The 24,930-nt window shown below is 39.0% G+C and overlaps 1 protein-coding gene across 1 annotated transcript; it reads right to left on the bottom strand.

Moving 5' to 3' along the window:
• Window positions 1–1,328: 1,328 nt before the first annotated feature.
• RAB40B (RAB40B, member RAS oncogene family) lies at window positions 1,329–19,577 on the bottom strand. Its single transcript, XM_081949789.1, has 6 exons — window positions 18,773–19,577; window positions 6,203–6,263; window positions 4,837–4,897; window positions 4,488–4,565; window positions 3,244–3,466; window positions 1,329–2,515 (listed from the first exon to the last, which is right to left on the bottom strand). The coding sequence occupies exons 1-6, from the start codon at window positions 18,912–18,914 to the stop codon at window positions 2,244–2,246; spliced, it is 837 nt and encodes a 278-aa protein (XP_081805915.1). The 5' UTR covers window positions 18,915–19,577; the 3' UTR covers window positions 1,329–2,243.
• Window positions 19,578–24,930: the final 5,353 nt, after the last annotated feature.

Below are 24,930 nucleotides of genomic sequence, written 5' to 3'. Positions count from 1 at the left end.
GGGAAAGTTGCAAAGGGCAAACCCTTGACCATGACTTGTTGCAATGTCATAATAATAAGCCGGGTAAATGAGCACCTGGATTGCTATCATGTGACTATAGGACTGCAAGACACAAGTTCATGGACTGGTCTTAAATGATCTGTTCAGTGGAGTGGCAATTTTGAACTGTTAACTAAGTGGTTGTAACATAAGAATTACCTGTATACTTCCCTTGCCCTTTACTCACCCCTTTATGGGTTATTATCTTCACCACCACTACAATGAGGCAGCACAGCAGGATTTGAGGGGAACCAAAACTGATAAAACATTTAATATAATGAGGTAATTTTGCTGTGACAAGAACAAGAATACTACCGTAGTTGCTACCCATATGTCATGTAAGTATTCATTGTGTTTATGAAAAATGGTATTGATGGCAGACAACTGAAATATAGCTCATACAGATTAGAGAAATCTCTCCCCAGTAAAGATATTATAAACTAAGCAACAATAGCAACTGCAGCTATGGCATAGTATTATAAATAATTAGACCCCAAAGGAAATCAAAGTGAAAATCGAAGCAAAATTATATGAAAAACAAATCCATTTAAAATAAAAAAGATCAACAAAAAGAAATCCCTATCTGCAGTAAGTTCATTGCATTTTCTTTCATAAATTTCTAAACCACTGAAAGCTATTCGAATGTACTGTATTTCATTTGTAACTACCGTATTTTTTGGAGTATAAGATGCACCTTTTTCCCTCAAAAAAGAGGGTGAAAATCTGGGTGCGTCTTATACACTGAATACAGCATTTTTGGCCTTCTGAAACCCCGCCCCTTCACCAAAATGGCTGTGTATAGCCTTTAGGAGGCTTCCAGAGTGCTCCTGCGGGCTGGGGAGGGCACAAATGAGCGAAAACCAGGCCATTTTCTGCTCGTTTTTGCCCCCTCAGCCCCCAGGAGCATTCTATAAGCTTTCTAAAGGCTATGCATGACCCCCCTTTTTTTTTGACAAAAAAGGGCCCGTTTTTGGGAGGTCTGCAGAGTGCAAAAACGTTTTTAAAAATTTGCCTCTTCAAAATTTTGGTGAGTATATACTCTGAAAAATATGGTAAGTCATTTGTAGGTCATATTTTCTTAGAAATGGAAAACAAGATAGTTGCATTTGTTCACCAATAGCAATATAAGCTGCCTACTGAAAACACAATTATTTTACAAACATGAATAAATCCACTTTATGACATATTTCAAGCTATTTATTTCAAGTCTTTCTGATCACCTACGTTAAAATGGAAAAAAAACCTGGCTTTTATTGCAAACAAATAATAAACATTATTTTTCTTGAAAATGGAAGGAAACTGGCCTTTATTGCAAACAAATTATAATAAACATCTGTCTTGATAGAGGAATAGAGATTTGAGGAAGCATTCAAAAGCTGGGAAAGGAAGATAAAATATTTCAGTTGGAAAAACACACATATACTTTGCAGGATTTATTTTTATTTTTAAATAATAGTGTCCTTTCCTGATAAAGCAGCTTTTCAAATTACATTTTTTCTTAGGCTATAGCAAATATGTCTTGATGTCTTTGGCTTTTTCACTATATGACGATCACTAGAATATCTAATACAAAAATGTAGATTTACCAGAAAAATAAGCATATAATCCACAATTTAATTCTGAAACATAGCAAAAACCTTTATCAAATGTTTTATACATGGATGAGACAATTTCTTGTGCATATTACATTAGTAGCTCAAAAGTCGTGCTTCAGAATCACTCAATAAACTGTACAAAACCAGAATCAGATGCTCTACCGAAACAATACTAGAATAATGTCACTACTTATATTTTTACAATGTATACAATACATTGTTGTTTAAAACTAGGTGAATCTACAATTGACTTTCATTCTAATTGCAAATAAAATGTAGTAATTGAGCAATATTAAAAATTAGTCACTGTTGAGATTCAGTGACACAAAAGCTCAGTACTGTGATAAATTATTCCCTTTATAAAATACACAAAGATTTCATGCACATCAAAAAATTGATATATATAAAATCCAACATTAAAGTTTCACATTCCTCTGTTTGCACAGAGCGCATTATATATCTGGAAGCAGCATTATTAAAAACAAACGTTCTAAAATATTTTTTTTTCTTTTGTCCTGTTCCTGCAAAGCAATACGTACATACAATAGATTTGGCTATTGAATTAAGTCCTTGTGTTTACAATGGTGGGCAAAGATTTCCAAAGATAGCTTAAGAGATTTTACAACTATTTCTGACACAAGGCTTTGGAGGGCTCTGAAGCGGACGGATGATTTTGGCTTTTTTCAGGCTGTTCCTTTTGTTATTGTTGCTGGCGGTGAGAGAGTAAGAACGACCATGCATCATTCTAGCATTTAGGCCATTGGCCATGGAGAATGACTTGAGATGGCTTCTTAAGGCAACAGGGAGTGGAAGTTTGTCAACCAGGTGCACAGGTGTGCAGGAAACTATGGCACGGCAACAAAGATCTTGTAGACTCAGGACTGAAATATAAAACAAGCAACATTAGACATTAGAAAGATCTTAACAGCCACACGGTGGCAGTACACAGCTAGAACTTTGTATAAGTTTTAATAGCCCTATCTTTATTCATTTCACTATTCTTGAAGTATCAGCCTAATTCTGCCCTGATTCTTCCCATGGTTTGCCTTCCTTGATACAAATAACCTTGCAGATTTTTTTTGAACTGGAGCCCCCTAGAAAAGCTCCCAAAGCTACAATGATAAAAATAGTACAACTGCATTTCTGAAAACCTGGCTTGCTTCTTCTTTTATCTATACCACATCCTTCCTCATTAAGGGAAGGTGGCAGTGGAATGGCTAAGAGTTCTGCAGTTCCACATCTTCCCTTGCCTTTTCCTTTTGAAGGAAAGGGTGAAGTTTAAATGATGCTCCTGTTGTCTTTGCCTTTGGTCTGCCTTTTATCTTCAAGGAGTAGGATGAGGTGTGAGGGATTTGGAGTCCCTTCTGGTGATGTTTCTATGAAATTACTGACATGAACTCAGCGGGAATTGCTGTATAGCAATCTTAATTAGGGAATGCATAGGGTAATTTCTGATTATTCAACTGAAAATAGGAAACATTTACTAGGTGCTGGTTATGATATTAAATCACAAGTATGTACTAAAATATTTTTTGCATTTTTTCCCCATCCTAACTAAATATATAACTAGCATACATAGGGAAGAAGTAAGTACATTTCTGTTGCTTACCTTTGTTGGGCCTCCACAGCCGGTCCATTCCGTGTCTCATTAACACTATTCTTGCAAGCTCTGTAAAGGACTCTGTGATATTGAAATTACAGAGTGGGCTTACTTCAAAGAATGTCATGCCTAATCTTTCAGCATAAGCCTGTGCCTGCTCAGTAGACACTTGTCTTTTGAAGGCTAGATGCAGGCGGTTGCCAACCAGGATTTTGGGTACACCAGGAGCATGCTGAGAAAGAGAACAATGTTCATTTCAAAATCTATACCCATTTTCTTCATCAAAGTTTCTAACCGCACATCATTTATTCAGGCTAGCTCCATTTTCTGACTTTCCCTAACTATAGTATGTGGACTCGGTTTACTAAGATGCAAAATTATAAGGTAGTTATTTGGGGTTATCTTAAATATTGTACGAACACAGATGTATGATTTTAAAACATGATTGATACCTTCATGTGTAATATGATTCTGGCCAATTTGTGATTTATTCATCAAACCATAATAAAATTAAGCATGGCTTAATGTAATACATAGTCCAGACTACAATCAAGGGTAGAAAAATGAAATGGGCTGCACAAGAGAGAACAGGTAGGGAATTACCACTTCCTATTCCCTGAATGTTGAAGAAATAGAAGTATTTAGAATCCAGATCCAATTATCACCTGCTCCAAGAATGCCATCTTTTTGTCTTTTGCTTCCCTGAAAGGAAATCTAGAACCACTGATTTTGAAACACTGATGAGAGGAAGGGTAATCCATAAATCAGCAGAAACTTTGAAGGAAAGGGGAAGAACTTAAGGTTGATGAAAATGATTGACCATCAAGCCACTGTATGGAAAAATCTTTGAAGACAGACCACTTCTAGAACTAAGAAGACAATTCTGCTTCATTGTACAGCCCTAGGACTCTTTCTAGGAACTGTAGCACTGTCCTAAGCATTCTTAGTTTTCTTCTTACTAAATTTCTATTCTTGTCCACCCACAATGATTTAGGGAGTTGTCCATCCATACAACGAAATACAAACAAATTTAAAAGGCATGTTTTGTTGGCTAAAACACAACTGCCGAAGTTTACAAAACAAAGCCATGAATCAATGTTTATAAACTACAGTTTATAAACTGTTGTAACTGAGTTTACAACAGGTCACATTACTTTAATTATTTTACTTTAATTCAAACTAATGTAATTTAGGTAAATTCAGAACTCTTTTCCATTCAGGTAAATATTTATATTCATTATTTGATATCTTACCTCATCTATCTCCTTTATCCATCGATCAATGCCATCAAATGACCAGCGATTCGTTATATCATATACCAGTATCACACCCTAGGTGAATGAAATCCATTTAAAATTAGTCTGACATGTGGGTAAGTTTAAATATGCATTGTACAATCTTGTGTAATGGTATTTGATAACATTATAAAAAGTAGTGTTGAATAGATCTGAACTTTTCTGTAAAACATTACCTATATTCAGCACAAATGTGTACACATTTTAAAAAGTAGGACAATACATTTATCACTTTGTTTTCCCTGGCAATTCTTATCATTTCTCTCTGCCTCACTGATTTGGTTCAAAGATCAGTGTGTGTGCTTACCTGAGCACCTCTGGAATAGGAACGAAATATGGTACAGAATCTGCCTTGTCCAGATGTGTCCCTGAAAATGATACCACATATGATTAAAAATAGTCATTTCCATTCTAAGAGTGACGTAATATAAACAGTTGTCTGACTACGTTGCCCAATTAACAAATGCATATTAATGACTTCTCAAATTTGCCTTTATCTTCATTTATCATGTTACATTTATTATTAATATTCAACAATTTACCAAAACTGAAAACAAGATACTTGAATACAGATCTATGCATACATTATAGATTATTCTGTGTATATCTGTGTGCAGCCCTAGTTGAGGACAGAGCTCACTCAGTGTCATTCACTCCCTTTCACTTTATCATCAGAGAAAATCCATCGAACGGGTCACTAGTGCAGAATATGCTTTACCCCATGCCTGCAACCAATTGATCAGAGGACTAAACCCATCTTTCTAAACAGTCATCCAAGCCTGCCCTACCACACTACACATTAAAGAGAATGATTGGTAGTTGTTTTTCCTGTGATGCTGGGTGCAATGGGAATCAAAGCCAGGGAAATCCACCATCATCTTCCTTATATTACAGGATTACATTAATCAGAGGTGTCCAAAAGTTTTGCAAGGAGGGCCAGATTTGATGACGTGAAAATGTGTGGGGCCGACCATTCAGCCTGACTTTCTTTGAACCATTAACATTAAATGCAAATGAACTATTTTATGAAAGACTAAACAAATAACTCCGGCGGGGAAAAGAATCTGCACGCTGCTTGAAATTTGAAAACAGGCCGCAATTGGCTCCTGGGCTGGACTTTGGGCATGCCTGACATTAATTAAAGTCAGCCCCATTTGCAAGGCTTCTTGTTGGGGTAGAATGGAGGTCAGTAAAGAAGGCAGCCCAATTTATGCTGGGCTTTTCTGTTGGGTGAAAGATTGGAAGTAGCACTTGAAGACTATCATCTGAAAGAGCTCTGACTGATCCTGTTCTTGGTCTGTCTAATGCTCAGCGTAAAGCCCCACTCGCATGCATGTTTAGGAAATATTCAGAACAAATAAAATTGATATCTGATTAAGTTTATTAAATAATTTGATCTGATTTATAATATTATTGAGCTAAGATAAAAGTGCCCTCCTGTTGTGACCAGTGTAGCCAAAATACTCTTACCATTAAGTAAAGGTTTATTATACTCCCACCCCCTCCTTAGGCATCCTATCAGTTTCTAGAAGTGGCCCGTACTTAACTTTGGTTGGGATGAGAGATATCTAGTGAGTTTTTACATAACTCATGTGACCTTATACTCCAAGTGCAATTGTTTCTTATATACAATAGTTTCCACAACACAGAATATAAGCCAAACAAATAGTTACCAGAGCTGCAGCTTTATTCGCCGGCCATCCAGAAGTATTGTTGTTGTTTTGTAATCAATACCTGAAGAGAAAGAGTGAAGTATTATATTAAAATAGTGCAAATGTTGCACAAAATCTTTTAATATATAATAATATCAGATTTTTAAATTTAAAAAATGTAAATGCTATAGATGAGGAGTAGCAAAGGAAGTCCCCTAGATTTTCAAGCTCTGTCAAAACATTGCAAAGTCAAAAGATAAGATACTTTTATTGTCACTTTTTTTGTGAAAACACTGGCACACATTAAAAATGACATTCTGATGCCCCCTCTCAAAAGTGTGTGTATACAGTATGTATACTAGCTGGATACTTTTGCTCCGCTGTGAAACTATGTGATCAGGCTTGATAAATTGACACTTATAGCTTGAAAATTAATGAGTAGTTATGATCGTCTTCTCTCCCCTTCTCTCCCTCAGGCTTGCCCCACAGAGGCCTCTCCTATCCTATCGTCTTCTCTCCCTCAGGCTTGCCCCATAGAGGCCTCTCCTATCTTATCCCCTTCTCTCCCTCAGTCTAACTCCTTAGCATCAGAGCGTGTTAATAATAATATAAGAAATACTAATGATGTGATGGTCATTTCAAAAAAAGTCTTTCTTAGCAAGCACCTAGAAGCCAAGAGGAACATACATGCCAAATTTCAGGTTTGTAGGCTTTACGGTTCTGGAGATTTTGCGATGATGCATGAGTGGTATTTCACTTTTATAAACTGTATATAGATGTGTGTATGTGTGTGTATGTGTGTGTGTACACACCCAGACATATATGCACATACATATACATATGCTGTACACACATATACCCAAAGCTATATCCCGGGGTTGTTTTTTTAAAACATTTTTTAATATTATCTTTTCACCACATTAAGGCAATGGCAATATCAAACTATTTCTATATTATATATTCTGGTGATTTATATAATCATCTTTAGTCCCCCATCTCATAATTCCAAACTTCTGTGTGATAAATCCTATGCTTTGGTCATTCTCCCCCCTCCCCCCCCCCCCCCCCGTTTTGAAATGTCTTCAAGCAAGTAAACAAATCTCTATTACAAGAAAGAAAAAGACTCTAGGATCTTTGGAAATACAATATAGTATCAGATTAAACCATTTGCTCTCTTACACTTAACCTTGCTATATGTAAGATGCATTTAATTATATCTCTTAATATGTAATAATGGTACCAATGGAAGGGACTCATTTCTATAAATACATTTATATTACAATAATACACTGCAAAGAGGTGCCACTAAGGCACTAAGTGCTGCCCTAGGATTTGATGAAAGCTGATGCTGGCTGTCTCCTGGACACATATTTCAATATTCCATGTTTTCGTTTTGCTCATGCTGTAGTAGAATGGGGGTGAACTAACAGCTTGGCAACATCCTCCCCCCCCCCCCACAAATACCACATTATTTATTTAAAAGATTTGTATGTAATCAGTAGAAACCCAATCTGGCGTAGTGGTTAAAGCATAAGATTGCAAATTCTAGTCCCACCTTGAGCATGAAGCCAGCTGGGTGAGTTTGAGCCAGTCACTTTCTCTCAGCCCTAGGCAGGAGGCAATGCCAAATCACTTCTAAAAAAAACCTTGCCAAGAAAACTGTAAAGAATTGTCCAGTCTCCGAGAATGAGACACAATTGAATGGAAGAAAAAAAATCAATCAGTGTAAATTCTCCTGAGTTAATATTTCAGATTGTATTTAAGAGGTAGTGTAGCACTAAAATCTCCCCCCTTAGCTTATAGCCTCAGCTTTCTTGAACCTGAACAAATATTTATGTTTGCAGAAAGTATTGGGTCCTCTGAGTCATAAAGAGTCCTTTGCAAATCAGGAATTCTAAGGCTTCTGTCCACAGAGTTGTTTTTAGTATCCAAGTACCCATATAGACACATTCTGTTGGTAAGACTCAGACCTACACTTTGAAAGGGACTTTTTAACTGGGGATAAAGGAGATCAGTAAACACAACTTGAGATAACAGAGTATTACTAAGACACCTTAAAAATACAACATAGTTTGGCATTATCTGAAGTCCTTCAGGTATAAACATAACCCACTGACAAGCAAAGTCAAAGGGTAAGCCAGATTCACTTAATAGCTGGTTACTACCTTATCAGCTGTACTGATTCATTTAACAATGGTGGCAAGAAAGGTCGTAAAATGGGACAAAACTCACTTAACAAATGTCTCAACAACAGCAATTATGAGCCCAATTGTGGTCGTAAGTCAAGGACTCCTAGTATTCATTTCTCTGGAGTCTAGACAAATAAGGTATTAGCCATGGTTTCATTAACATATGAACTGCTCACATTCAGAATTCTGCACACTCACTAGTTATACCACATCTGAGACAATTTGCATCTGTAATTGTTTGTAATAACAAATGAGCCAGTAGATGTTTGAGTCATGCTGTAACTAGCATAATATTTTTTTCCCATTTAAAATAGCATGTTTATACCTGTGCCTTGAGACCAGAAATACATTTTTAAATTGAGAAATAGCTCATCCCTTATGAATTTTATTTAGTCATTATCACCCTTTATAAGTGGCTGGTAATCTCTCATGGAATCCTGTAAAAAATCTTTCATGAAAATCATAGTAGCTGTGATCCCAGGCAAAGCAACTGCTCTCTGTGATCCAGGATTGTTGTTTTTATATAATGTGATATTGTACTGTATTTTGTTTTTAAATATCAAGCCTACCATTAGGTAGCCCATAGGACAGCAAATAAGCACCTGTTGTTGAAGTGCATTATTAAGCTATTACTAAGTAAGACACTCCCACCAAGAAACAACAGAATTGCAATCTAAATTAGTTGATTTGTGGAGCATGCTTTAAACAGGTTTTTTTTCGTTCAAGTAAAAATCACTGGGATCACATACAGTTCCCTTTTTAAATGTCATCTCCTTCTCTGTTGTAGCAACACTGATATAGTACTGTACCACCCACCATGATTCTGAAAAGATAACATGACAAAAAAAGTCACTGTGCACAATTATTAAAACATAGCTTTATTAGAAGTATAGTTAGCCAAGATAATCATTAATTTTATAAAAGAAGTACTGCATGGAGAATGACCATACTTGTATGTATGAAGATCCAGATTGGGATACATTTTGTGCTACAGGATGTATTTAATTTTCTTTTCCAGGCTGTAGTAAGCTTGATGGCGATGTCTCTTTAATTGACATTTTCTATCTCTAATTTTCACTTGTTTTAGAAAACATATTCACTGATATACAACTATGACAAGAGACCAACTATTTTACATTGCCAAAAATGGCTATTTTGCTACTAAATATTAGTTATGCACACCATGGGATTTTATAAATGGCTGTGTGTGCATATTTGCACCCTTCAGACCACAAATTGGCTAGCTCCAATGTAGGGTAAAAGACATCTTTTAAGACTGCAGTCCATTGGCCATTTACCCTGATTCAGTTAACAGCAGGACTGCCAAACTCATGGCCCGTGGGCTGGATGCGTCCCGTGCTGGCCACCCCCACCCCATTTTAGCAAAGGGGGAAAAGTCGTGCTATGTCACATGACAACGCGATGATGCGTGTTTGACACCCCTGATTAACATCATTAGGGCTTCCTTTCAAGTCATCCCTCTTAAGATGATATTGCAATGTTTCTAAATTTCTAAGTACTGAAAAATACCAGGGTCTGCCATTGAATGAGAGCAATGTTAAAATCCTATTCTGTTGTAAAATTACAGCAAAAATATAGATCTGGCCATTCTCATTGACTGAATATTACAGCTTGGCTATAAATAATTGCCTCAAGGACATCTTACAGATCTCATCAAGAAGTTGTCGCATTACTGTGTGTTCTGTTTCACAAGCTCTTAGGTTCAATTACACATACTGTGTGACAAGAAAAGCTAGTGTTTTGCAGAGAAAAATGGTGATTCAGAGAGCTCACTGGCAAGCATACTGCATCTGTTAGTATTTCCTTAAATGCATATATTCCTGGTTTCATGTGGCTGCAGCTAGGAGAATGCATAAATAACAGAATAACTACAGGTGAAACTCAAAAAATAAGAATATCGTGCAAAAGTTAATTTATTTCAGTAATCCAACTTAAAAGGTGAAACTAATATATGAGATAAGACTCATTACATGCAAAGCAAGATAGTTCAAGCTGTGATGTCATAATTGTGATGATTATGGCATACAGCTCATGAAAACCCCAAATCCACCATCTCAGAAATATGAATATTACATGCAATCAATAAAACAAGGATTGTACATAGAACAATATCGGACCTCTGAAAAGTATAAGCATGCATATGTTACTCAGTACTTGGTTTGGGGCCCTTTTGCAGCAATTACTGCCTCAATGCAGCATGGCATGGAAGCTATCAGCCTGTGGCACTGCTGAGGTGTTATGGAAGACCAGGATGCTTCAATAGCGGCTTCAGCTCTTCTGCATTGTTTGGTCTCATGTCTCTCATCTTTCTCTTGGCAATGCCCCATAGATTCTCTATGAGGTTCAGGTCAGGTGAGTTTGCTGGCCAATCAAGCACAGTAATCCAACAGTCTTTGGACCAGGTTTTGGTGCTCTTGGTAGTGTGGGCAGCTGGAAAATGAAGTCAGCATCCCCATAAATCTCGTCTGCGGAAGGAAGCATGAAGTGCTCCAAAATCTCCTGGTAGACGCTGCGTTGACCCTGGTCTTAATGAAGCACAGTGGTCCAAAGTCTTGTTGCTCAGTGGTCCAAAGTCCTCTTTTCTGATGAGAGCAACTTTTGCATCTCATTTGGAAACCAAGGATCCAGAGTATGGAGGAAGAATGGAGAGGCCAATCAAGCACAGGAATCCCACGGTCATTGAACCAGGTTTTGGTGCTTTTGGCAAAGGTTGCTCTCATCAGAAAAGAGGACTTTGGACCACTGAGCAACAAGACTTTGGACCATTATTCTTCATTAAGACCAGGGTCAATGCAGCCGTCTACCAGGAGATTTTGGAGCACTTCATGCTTACTTCCGCAGATGAGCTTTAGGGGGATGCTGACTTCATTTTCCAGCTGCCCACACTATTATATCTTGGTCCTAAATAAACAAGACATAATTCTGCTTGTTTAGTTCATTTTTGATCAAAATTAAATTGATAGGCAATTCCCCTTCCCCTCACTAAATTATCAAATTTCTTGCCAATAGTATTGTTATTTGCTTTGTGATGCTGTTAGATCTGTTTAGTTGTTTCTTCAGTTCTTCTATGATTTTAACATGCTGCTTTTTTTTTAGTTCAGCCATTTATTTAGCCCTCATTGATTTACGGAATATATATTTTAGTTCTGTTTGAAAAATAGCATGTGGAATCAAAATTCAAACTCTAAAAAAAATTCTGTGAAGTATTTTTGAGTAGACATGTATAGAATTGCCCAGTGTAATTATAAAGTATCTGCGTGATTTCACTACCTATAAAGGGAGGAATATGTTTACTATGAAAAATGTATTTCCCATCAACTCTGCCATATTACTTAGAAGTTAAACCTGAAAAACTTGATAAAGCAGTCTGACATTTGATGACAATGCACTGCAGCTACAAATCCTGATAACGGACAGAGATTATTACACGTCTTACATAAGTTTAAAAGCAAGTCATGGTTAAGAAAGCAATCAAGTAGCTAGATGGCAAGTACTTTTTCCATATTAAACATTGCAAAGCCTTGATTTCAATGGTGCCTGATTATTTCATCCCTCCCACTCTTCTTACCAAGGGCCATTCTAATGCAAACCCAACTTTATTTTGCCATTCATGGTATAATCATGCAACTTCCCTCCAGTGCCTATGGTACAGTATAGTGTGCCACAAGCAGAGAAAATTATTTTGCTGCTATTTCTCATCTCTCTTAAAATTTTATTGTTTATTATTAGTTTAATCCAGTGTGCCCTAATAAAAAAAAACACAACAATTTCATCTTGTGATACATTTTTGATCTCTTGCAAAGCTGTTCAGCGATTATGGGACTGAAGTTCAAAACCTCCAAATTACAAGGTGTCCATCCTTGATATACACATTTGCTGTCCTCATGCAACAAAAGCAGAAGTGGTATTCAGCAGGTTCTGACCAGTTCTGGAGAACCGGAAGTTGAAATTTTGAGTAGTTTGGAGAACCAGTAAATACCACCTCTGACTGACTCCGCCTCCATCTATTCGCTGCCTTCCAAGTCTCAACTGATCGGGAGGAAATGAGTATTTTGCACTAACCTTCCCCTGGAGTGGGGAGGGAATGGAGATTTTTACCATATCCTTCCCCTGCCATATGCACCAAGCCACGTCCACAGAACTGGTAGTAAAAAATTTTGAATCCCACTACTGAACAAAAGGAAAGTACAATTCTTGAAGTGCCATCTTTTCTAAGCATCTCTATTCACCTATACCATTGTTCCATTTGTTCAAGGCCCCTGGCACATAGTAGGGAGTGGTAAATTACATAAAATAATACCTTTCCTTTAAATAGAAAACATTAAATATTCAATTTACTTGTTAATAATATAGAAAGCATTTAACCCCCAAGTTCAAAGTAAATGAAAAGTTTTCCTTTGAAAGAAAATTAAAGTAACAGCCAAATTAAGGTTTGCTTGCACTATCTTTTTTCTTGGAATGTAAGAACACAAGAAGATAGAAGATGGAAATGCTTGTCTAGTTCTACTGTGGCTAAGGATACTTAAAGGAAGCCCACAGGCAGGATGTTCTAATAACCACATTCCTCATAACTGGTATTATAAAGCAGACTGCTCAGCTACTGAAAATGAGCAATGGCTATTACAATTCAGAAACCTCCCTGGATAATAAGCCCAATCGGGCTTTTGAGCACATGCGCTAAAATAAGCCCTCCCCTAAAATATTTAAATGCATGCACAGCCAGTCCCCGCCATTTCCTGGGAGGGAAGGGGGGAACATGCCCTACGAGCCCCACATGTATCTGCCATTCACACGGAATGGCCTCGTGGAGGCCACTCCCACAAACTCCCACTAGCTACCATGCCCCTTCTCTTAGTGGTGGCTGCAAAAAGAGCGGCAGGCCCAGCAATGCTAGGGCTGGCAAGGTTGTGCCAGAAATAGAGACAGAACTTCTGGCTCTCTCTGGATCAGCTGATCCATGGGCCGCGGGCCAAGGTTAAGGGGCCTCTTGCACCTCAAAAATAATAAGACCTCCCTGAAAATAAGGCCAAACGCTTATTTTGGGATCAAAAGAAAATAAGACCCTGTCTTATTTTCAGAGAAACACGGTAAGTGCATAAAAGCTAGCTTATGTAGCATTCACTGACAGAAACGCAAAGTGTAATCAAAGACACAAATAGCTAAACGAATAAAGAGGAAGCTGGATTTATATTAGTAAAAGACAAGAATATTGTCTCAGAAATAGGTCAGAAAAGAAAGTATCGTCTTGTTTTCATCTTTTTAAGTCCAGGTATATATAGCACAATATCTTTCAGCTGAATTGAAAAGGTACAATCCTGTTAAAATTGAAGTCGGCAAACTACCTCTGGCTAGTTTTGATGGGTGCAATCAGTGGCAATAATGAACTCAGCTGAATAGAACCCCGAAGTGCAATCAAATTTGTTTTTATTCTGAATCAAGATCTGTAAATGTTCTGGTTTTCTGCATCTGACGTATTCGTACCTCTCACTCTTTAACAGGTTCAACGAAGGGACTAAAAATAAACGTTCCAGAGCTAAGGCCAAAAATATTCATCCAATTGATATCTGTGTTTCAGAAACACTTGATAGAATTCTTAGAGTCTTGTACTATACTTATCCTTACACTTGCTTTAAAAAGCATTCTGATTCTTCTTGGTTAATTGTACAGAACAAAAATATTGAACTACTCTGTCAGCTGAAAAAAAAACATGCTTGTGGTAAATTCTTCACTCTGAATAAAACAAATCAGACAGCTTTAAGATCTATATTACACAAAATTCACATAAAGTTTTAATGTGCTTTGGCGAACTAACCATACTGATTTGTTCATACATACTGCATGCAATACCTGAGCCATTGGGGCTCTGCTACCAAAATTTAACAGCAAATAACCAGAATACAATGTCTCTACAATTTTTAGTAGAAATAAAAACAAACATATAGTCTTTGGATAGACTTATTATACCTTAAACGGCTAATTCATAAACCTAAAAAAAAAGCAATCTAAAAAGTGTTCTATATAGATACATGATAACATTACTTCACTATGCCTACTCAACATCAAACATAAGAAAAAAAATTTCCCCAGCTGCAGAATGGTTGGCTGTCCTCACCATTATAAACATACTATACAAATTATAATGTCTGGTTCAAATATCACAGTAAAGCTTAGTAAATAAGCCAAAACCACATTATTGAATGGAGAAGTATTCCATTTTTTGTAATATCTTTGAAATTAATCCTTGCCTAATAAAAGCAGCTTTCTAAAATTGTTCTTTGGCAGAGATTTGCTGTTAGGGAACCAAGAACTAGAATAGATAAGTAATTCATTTCTTCAGGGCTGAATGTAGAGCAAGATGCTGCATCTCCCCTCTCCTTACTACTTAGTGTACATGTAAAAATTATTTATTTTAGGGACACAAGCATTATAATGTTTCTAACAATTAATCAGAAATACATAAGGAAAGAATCCCTAACAACATAGCTATATTTTACTTAGCGAAAACAGTATATGCATTTCAAATAAAATGACTGGGTATGATGATGTGGGAGAGATTTTGCCCCTGGGATCATCTACTACTGAATATTGCAAATGGCATCTTACAAGAACTGGTAAAATGTATTTGGCAGAAACATTCTGAACTTGATCAGGAAGGCTTTAAATTGAATTCCAGGGGGCTGGCAATAAAATCCCTGAACTAAGAACTTCACATGTAGACTTTCACACTGTAGAAGGATTAGGGAATATGGCTGTAAAGTTGTCTGTTAAGCCTCTTAGAGAAAAGCAGAAAGAATATTGGCTTCATTGGCTTTATTGTCTAAGCACCAATGATAAGTGCAAGGGGAATAAACTTGATTTACTGGCAAAGGAAACTATAATATGTACTTAGATTAACATAGGTAAACTCTGTAAAGCATGAATCTTATAGGAAATTCCTAATTCCTCTTGCTGACATTTTCTTTTATCAGTTGGGAAGACTTACGCATTCTCTTTATTTGCAGCTAGCCATGGCACAAATATGCCCTGTGATGTCTTTTTCTGTTCTGACCTAAACAACACTGCTGTCACCTCAGTCCGTGAATGAGACAGGCATAAGTTATCTTTAGCTGTACAGGGGTTAAAAAGCAATGTTTGCCTCTGGAATTGACAGCATCCAGGAACAGCTGCAAGGTGTGTGATACCTGTTAAGCTTCTCCGTTCATTATATTTAGGGCTAAGTCACATGGCCAATAATGGTGCTTACTGGCCATTTCAGGCTGATGCGAGTATGTCACCTTTTTTTCCAAGTCTTGGTTAGCCTGATCTGTCGTTTTGTTCTTGTCTTTCCAAAGTGCTAAACATAGCAATTTTGTGCCAGTGGCTATTAGAAGTGTTCAATAGCTAACAGTGCTGTAAATGATTCTACAGCTTCACCAGGTTAGTGAAACACTGAACTAGAGTAATGAAGATGGGCCCATCCTCCTGTTATTTTCTGGCTAGAACACAGAGGAACCTGGAAATGGCTTTTGTTGCCCATGCAAAGAAAGAGAGAGAGGAGAAACATTGCATGGGACTCAGTTCCCTGAATTCATCTGCTTTAAAATTATTCAGCTGGGATTACAACAGAATGGAGATAAGACAAGAGGATGGAATCTAGAGATGAGCAGGCAGAATCCAGCAAACAAACCTTTTCCAGCTCTGCCATAGTGCCGATTATTAGGGAATGATTTCTTCCTAGGTGCTTACATGCAGAAGAGGGAGAACAGTAAAATCAGAGAATTCAGTTGCTTTGCTTATGCAACACGACATACACAATACAGATGGTAACGTTTTTCAGTGAGTCAGGTGATAAAGATAGGCTATCGGGGCAGCAGTTTTCATGTTTTTCTAATTTTCTGCCACTCAAGGATGGTTGGATAGCACTTTAAAGTGGAAAAAGTTGGAAATGCCTTTAAATAATTAAGAGGGAAAGTTGGGAGACATTGATAATATACCGAGTTACCGATTTTAAAGGAAAACAAAGTTGAGCAAACATGTAGCTAGACTATAAAAGAAACCAGTTTCTGATTTATTTATTCCTCTATTTAGAAGATTTATATGATAACCCATCTTAAGCAATTCTGGGTAACTCACAATAATAAAACCAATAAACGAAACAATGATAAAACAATAAAAACAGTGAAAAAAATGAAACAAAAATCCTGTGCTGTAAACCCCCCCCCCCCTTTGGGATGCGCTACAGAATGCTTAGCTGGCCTCCTTCCGTACTTTCTACGTATGTAATCCCAGCATTTCAGTAAAAACCAGGTCTTAATGGCCTTCAGAATAGCTAGAAGGCTAGATGTCCTACACCTTGGCAGGAGGGTATTCCACGAGATATGGGCAGCTAGAAAAAGACATTCTTTGAAAGTACCATTAAGTGGCAAGATTTCAGGGAGAGGATCTGGAGGACCTATTTGATCTAATGGGATGGGCAGATAGCCTTAGGGAGAGGCAGTCCCACTAATAACCAGGTCCTGTACCATGTAAGTGACAACCAATATCCTGAATTTCACCCAGAAGAAAATGGAGCCAGTGAAGCTTGCACAATAAAGGTATGACATGGGTGAACTTATGGTAGCCCAATACTGGGAGCCCTGCTGCTCTGGACCAGTTGTAACTTCTGAGTGTCTTCAAGGGCAGCCCTCAAACTGATAATAACAACTAGGATTTCGTGATACGAAAAGAGTACTTTAAAAAAAGTACAACTACAAACAACAGCAGTACAAAAAGGAATTGGAGGACAATGGAAGAAGAAAAGGTGATTACAAAAAAGCTTGGTGAAGGTCTGAAAATAAAACAAGAAACAAAAGGTGGAAAAAGGAACAAATCACCAAGAAAAAGTAGGGGAGAGTATACTGGAAGCTATATATGACATATGAAGTCAAGAAGCTAAAGCTCAGAATTAGCTGAGGTTAAAAGCAACAAATGCACCAGGTACCAAAAAAAAAAGCACAGAACTATTGAACTACAAGTTTGGCACAAAGCTCTCCCAAAATAGGTTATGTAGGAAATTGTAAAGATGATGATGAAAGAAGCAGATTAATCAATTAATAATTAATAATCAATAATTACTGGGCCTGGTTATAGTATATTTGTGAAAATGAAGTGGTAATTGTTTTTAAGCTAAATTATGAGTTAACCAAATGATATGGCTACCAAAAATGCAAATACAATTTTAAATGGCTTCAACTGAAGTATAGTTTCAAAATTACAGAAAGCAATTCTTCCAATTTAAAATAAATTGATTAAATATCGAGTTCTAAGCACAGTTTAAGAAGGATGCAAATGAAATGGAACAGGTTTATAGAAAGGCAACAAGGAAGATCAGGCAACTAGAAACTGAATCGTGGGAAGAGAGATTGAAGGAATTGGAACTGATTAGTTTTGAGAAAACAAGGCAAAAAGTAGATAACAATCTTTAAATAGCGGAAAGGAAAAGGAGCAAAAGATTTATACAATACAAAGAGAAACCAGAATATGCTGAAAAAAGATCTCACAAAGGAAGATGTAGAATAATGGATTTAAATTACAGAGTGGCAGATGACAACTGATTTTTTTTGGGGGGGGGACACGACTTTTTGATAGTAAAAACAAATTAATAATGGAACCAATTGTCCAGAAAGGTAGTGCATTCCCCTTCAGTGGATGTATTCAAGTAAAGGCTATACAGCCATTTGTTAGAAATGTTTTCATTTGGATTGAATTTAATGGCCAAAATAGTGCATTCCAATTACATGATTTTATGGTTTGACATAATCTCTATTTTTCCTCACTGAATTCCAAAGTTCAGAGCCTTCCCTTGACAAATAATTTTCTCCAAATAATTTAAATTATTTTCTGTGTATATATATATATAAAATTCCCTATTGCTTTTACTGTTGCCAAGTCAGGGAGGAAAGAAAGCACCAGAAGAGTAAGCTTAAGATGGAGGAAAAGACAACAATTCCGTTTTAGTACTATCAGTCTATAGATCCAGATAATGGAAATACAAGAGAAATGTGTGAAGTCTTTAAAATATAAAGAATGCCAGTAGCAAAATTTAACGAAAGTAAATGGGCAGATTAGCAACCATGAAATCCAGAGGTTAATATTTTTTTATTTCTTAAAGCAAAGGTATCAAGGCAACTGGGAGGAAGGGTTTTTACCATGCGAGTTTTAAGCTGACGGTGAAGCAAGGTGTGGGAGTTAGCTACTGGTGACTCAGGTGTCGAGACAGTCCTACCTGAGCACTGCCTTCCTTGCTATGTAATCTACAGGTGTAGATTGGGGTGGGGTTGGAGAAAGGTAAAAGGAAAGGCGTTCCCCCCTCGAGATTCAGGCTCTGGCGGTGGACACCTGTACAATTCATGTTTTCACTTACCCATGTTGTATCCATAGGGAGATTCAGTGGCTCCATCCTCCAGGCTAGCTAGTATCTCTCCTTTGCCCACGTCACTGTCCCCCACCAGGAGGAATTTTAGCAAAAAGTCATAAGCTTTCACAGGGCTGCCCACGTGGTTCATTTTCTCAAAAAAAAAAAAAAAAAAAACCCACCACCACCAACGTCTCTGCGGAGAATCAGCTCCCAGCGCCCACGGGGGGCTCTGAGCCACCAGTTGTGCCACCGAGGACCGAGGAGGACGAGGAGCAGCAGCAGCTCGCGAGCAAAGGCATGTTCGACCCCACTCTGCGGAGGAGTCCCGGCGGGCTGCTGATATCACGACCCCTACAAGCTTGGGATAAGAAATGACGGGGGAGAAGAACTAGACGAGGCGGAGGCGTCTTCTCACGGGGACAGCCGCGGGAGGCAAGACCCGGAGCGTCCTCGGGACCGAGACAAGGAAGGGCGAATATCCAGCGGCGCCATCGAGGGGGTAGCTCGCCCGAAATTGGCTGCGCAGGTTTGACTCGCGCTGCCCGTAGCGAGCAGGAACCGACGGGAGTCGTGCCCAGAACCAGCCGCGCTGCTCTAGGCGCACCGAAATTGGAGAAGGCGGGAAAGACCGCTCATGACAGAGGGACGAGCAGCGCTGGGACAAGCCGCCACCGAGAGAGACTCCGAAGCCTTCGCGCGGGGCGCCGTCGTGTTCCCGAAGACGGCAGCTGGCTCCCCCGCCTGCTGTCGCAGTAGCTCTGGCTGTTGTTGTTGCTACAACCTGAGCGCAGCTCTGTCAGACTGTCCCGACTAATTTGCACCCCTTGCTCCCATTGGAGCACGGGTTTCGTGGCCGCGCCCACTGCCTGTGCTATTGGTTCAGCGGGAGCCCAGAATTCCGAGTTCTGTTGTAATTGGTGAGCGCGGCCCCACCCCTCGAGGCCCCACAGTTCAGTTGCTGGGGTACTTCTTACTCAGGATTGGCTGGCAGGTCTATCTGTCACAGGGCGAGAGATGCGGAACGGGGGAGTCTACACTTCGGAGGACGAGGCATGTGTTATGAAAAGAGGTACAAGAACGTGGTTTGAACTTCAAGGTCTTGTCAATACGACTGTCCTGCCTCCGGATTCAGCATAATAAAGAGTACGATGAATAAAGATTAAAAAAAACGATGCTACCGGGATTTAAGATTAGCAATTGTGAACTGTAAATCTTGTTTTATAACCGTCGACGTTTGCACACTTCATGAAGCCAGAAACAAGGAAAACCGCACTTTGAGTATATCGTGTAAAGGCAGTTCTGAGTGGAGTCATATGTCATTTAAATGTTATTTAACAGTTACTGGATCAAAAAAATTTTTTAGCTTCTTGACCTTGGACCGAACTGAACAATTACTTATGTATAACTCAAGTATTACAATACTGTGGAAAGCTACCCCTCTCCTAGAAGAATGAAATATTTTGAGGAATATTAAAAAGGCAGAATATTATATTTCCCTGGATGAGAAATGGAGAAACATTTTTTAAAGGGAGAAAGCAGCCCACCTTTCTTAACAGCCCTCAGCTGATATCAGCACTTAAGAGATAAAGAGGTAGATAGCTCTATTCATAAGCAAATACCCTCACCCAAGAGCCAAAACAGGAGGAAAGCCATTAAGACACAATAAGAATTGCCCAACACCCTTTCAAACACAAGCCTCATTGCATCACCCTCAGAAACTTCAATCAAACTTAGCTCAGACAAACCCCTACATGACCCCTACATGGCACTATGGGAGTCTGACAAGAGCCAATAAAATACATGTTCTTGCACAGGAACAGGAAGTTAAAGTGCAAACCCAATAAGATGTATAAAAGCCACCCACTCTCAACTCCATCTGGTCAGCTACCCAGAACCTATGTGGTTCTGCTTCATCATTAAACTATCTTTCCAATTAGCCTTCATGTTTCCAGTGTCTTTCTCCCAGTTTGGAAGTGAACCAAATGGATATTTCTTCCCACAGTACCATAATATAGATTTTAAAAGTAATGTGTGTGTAATAGAGAAATTTCATAAAATAATGCAGGGGACGATGACTGATGGTAATTCATTGGTTGGGTTAATATATTAGGCTGGTATTTCAAAGGTGTTTTTTTTCAAAGAGCAATTGAACTTCTTCAGAACTGAAGAAATTTCTTGGATGAGAAGCAACAATTCTTCAAGCAAAAACAAAGACAGTCCAGTTGCCTTTGGAAAAATCACCTTTGCGACAATCATGACCTAGATGGCTGAGAATCTCCATAGACTAGGCCCATGATGGCAAACCTATGGCAAGCGTGCCACAGGTGGCATGCAGAGCCATTTGTCAGGGCACACAAAGCGTTGCCATGTCAGCTGGCCAGTGTGCATGTGTGCGCTGGCCAGCTGACTTTGGCCTTCTTTTGAGGCTGTTTTGCGCAAAAAAACGGCACTACAGGCAAACTGGAAGTTCAGGAATGGACTTCCGGTTTGCTCATAGGACCGTTTTTCGTCCTCCGGAGCCTTCAGGAGGCTTCCATGAAGACTCTGAAGGGTGAAAAATGGCCCTACAGACAAATAGGAAGTCACCATTCCTGAACTTCTGGGTTCCCCGTAGGTCCATTTTTCGCCCTCTGGAGAGTGCCCAGGCTCCTAGAAAGCCTCTGGAGCTTGGGGAAAAACCACGCCAAAAGTGGGTGGGTGGGTCGCTGGACGTGCGCATGCACGCGGGGGGGTCGTCATGCACATAGCATTATGGTTGTGGCACATCGATGCAGAATCCCTCTGTGCTCCCCCCGCTTTTGGCACGGTAGCCAAAAAAGATTCGCTGATATAAAATGAACTGTAATGATGAGTCAGGGCATTATAGGAGGGCCAGAGAGAAGAGTGCAGTAGTCACAACACAAGGTAATGATCCAGCATTAATCAGTACTGTAGCCAGAACTGGTACAGAACTGGAAAGTACTGAAGTACTTTCAACACAGTAAAGCAGCAGCTAGATGTAATTGAATGAAGATGGGAATGAGAATGAGAAACAGTAAAAGACACCAAATCAGAGGTGGGTTGGAACCGGTTTACACTCTTTCGGGCGAACCAGTAGTGGTAATTGGGACTGGGTCGCCAAACCGGTAGGGACGGCACGCTGGCCATCCCCCTGAATCGGTTCCCTAGTTGCCCGTGCTGTTGGTGGCATGGGTTTTTTGTCATTTTATAAGTTCTACGCACGCACAGAACAATTTACAGGCAACTGCGCAGGCACAAGCAGTGTGCAGTCAGCACGTGCACGAGCACACCAGCAGTAACGCCACAGCAACCCATCCCTGCACCAAATCCATACTATATATATCAACAGGGTGAACAGTAATGTCCATAAATATGGTAAGAGATCAAAAGGGAAAGGTGCTCCTGGATATAGACAGCAATAACACTTCCAGATGAAATGTCAGACTGGAATAGAGAGATTACAGCTATAACTATTTTGAGTTTTGGATTTATGAGAAAATTCACTTACATAAATTAACTGATATATTTTAACTGACCACTCAATTAACATTCGTTCATTTAGCAACTGCTCGAAGTTACAATGGCACTGAAACTGACATGATCATTTTTCACACTTATGTCCATTGCAGCATCCCCACGGTCATGTGATCAAAATTGGCAACTTGCATGTATTTATGACAACTGCAATATCCTGGGGTCATGTGATCTACTTTATTGTGCTTCTGACAAGCAAAGTCAATAGGAAGCCAGATTACCTTAGCAACTGTGCTACTAACGTAATAACTGTAGTGATTCATTTAACAACTGTGGAAAGAAAGGTCGTAAAATGGGGCTAAACTCACTTGTCTCACTTGCAACGAAAATTTGGGCTCAATTGTGGTAGTAAGTCAAGGATTACCTGTAGTCTAAAAAACTTATCTATATATTAAAAATAAGTATTTTTATACAGTGGAATAATACAGAGAAATACACTTTTGAACAAACTTCCATTAGAAATGAAAGAAAAATATTTCCAAAAGTACCCCCGAGCTAGCCTTCAATGATACAGAAACACCAAAGAAAATACTAAAATATTTGAGAATAAACATATACCAGGAGGCATCTTAAGAGATATTTTTCTGTTTACTCATCTAAAACCAGCGAATTAAAACCAGCAGATACCAATTACCTTTACTTCAATTCTCAGCTGCTGTCTTTTTTTAAAGCTGGTATGTATATATTAACTAGTGAGTCACAAATAATTTCAGCCTAGGAAATCAGCTGTTGTACAGAAATAAACTCTAATTAAACAGCAGGTTGACCAATTAGGATATCTTTGGAACATTACTGTGCACTAGAAAGACATCCTTATTAGGAAAAGAGAAGGCAATGTACAAATATATTCCAAATAATAGTCTGGAGTTCAAAATACTGTGTTATTTATTTCATGAATTATGTAGGTATCATATATGGCTGATAAAAAAGCACGCAGGTATGTTTATCCCTTATTATATTCTCTAAATATCTGAGAATTGTGGTTTGTATTGCCTGATATTCGGTGGACTGCTCTTGATCATCTGCAGTTGCTATTAAGTTCTTACCTATCCTCATACATCACAGTAGGGTTTTATACATTAATTTATTAAATATATGTGATGCAATACTATATTTCTTGCTTAGTCATTATTTGGAAAACACAATTACTTCACCTAGACACATGCAAATACAGGTAGTCCTCGACTTAACAATAGTTCACTTAGTGACCGTTCAAAGTTACGATGGCACGGAAAAAATAACTTATGACCGTTTCTCCCACTTGTGATCATTGCAGCATCCCCATGGTCACGTGATTTAACATTCAGATGCTTGACAACCGACTCAGTTATGACGTTTGCAGTGTCCTGTGTGTGTGTGTGTGTGTGTGTGTGTGTGTGTGTCATGTGATCACCTTTTGCAACCTTCTGACAAACAAAGTCAATGGGGAAACCAGATTCACTGAACAATCATTTTACTGATTTAACATCTGCAGTGATTCACTTAACCAATATGGCCAGAAAAGTCGTAAAATGGTGCAAAACTCACTTAACAAATTTCTCACTTAACAACATAAATTTGGGGCTCAATTGTGCTTGTAAGTTGAGGACTACCTGTATAATAGCCATTTACTGTTCATGCTTGAGTTGTTGATAGTTGATTTCCAATTATCCAGAATTAGCATTTCCCTTGTCAACGATGCCATTTAGGCTGATTTCCAGTGATTTTTTTAAATCCTAAGTCTATGTTTATTTATGTTTCTTTACTAATTTTCACATGACAATCTCTTCTGGAGAATTACCAACACTACAAAGATGTTGCCAGTATATAATGATATCAGCACACAAAGGGTGTGATGACCCACGGCAAGGCACGGAGGCAACACAGCCAGCTGATATTTCGAACTCCCCTTTATTGCCCCAACTTTCCCTCCAAACGCTCACACTTTTATGGCAAGTCCCAGAGCAAAGCGCTAACACACACCTCCAGCAGCCTCTGCTTGTGAGTAGTCCAGCAAAACGCTGTTAGCACAACGGCTTCAAAGCAAGAAGTCCAGCGAGGCTAAGGGAACAAGGCAACAATAAGACGAGAAGTCCAACGAGGCAAAGGAACAAGGAAGCAACAAGACAAGTCCAGCAAATTGCAGACGTTGGCAAAGGCACATGAAACTTCAGCAATTCAGTGCGTGTTCATGACAAGTGCCCCTCCCCACAGCGTCTCCTTAAGTTTCAGTCCCCAGATGTGCCTTGTGAAAAGGGGCGCGGAGCTCTCCTCCTGAGTTGTCAGGTTGGCCTGCGTTGCTCCCACCTCCTCTCCACTCTCCATGCTCGGGGATCAGGAGGGGGGTGTCCTTGCTTGTTACCTGAGCTCCGTCACTCCTCTCCTCTCCACTGCCTGCCCTCTCTTCCTCCCCTCTCTTAATCTTCCTGCCCCCATTCTTCCCTGCTGACAAGCTGTCTCAGGCCCGAGGGACCCGGGGCTGCCTTGTCCCGCTCTTCCCCACATTCCTCCGGAGCCAACGAGGCTGCACCCTTGACCTCTGTAGACTCCCGGTCTGGCTCGTCCTCCATGGACTCAGGCTTCAATGGAGCAATGACAAAGGGCCTTTCTTTACTTGCACCTAACCCTACCCTGGCTTTCTACACTGATTT

Source organism: Natrix helvetica (assembly GCF_964273705.1).
Source record: "Natrix helvetica genome assembly, chromosome: 1".
Classification (NCBI taxonomy): domain Eukaryota; kingdom Metazoa; phylum Chordata; class Lepidosauria; order Squamata; family Natricidae; genus Natrix; species Natrix helvetica.
The sequence above is the reverse complement of the archived record's forward strand: the minus strand, read 5'-3'. Positions and strand labels throughout refer to the sequence as shown.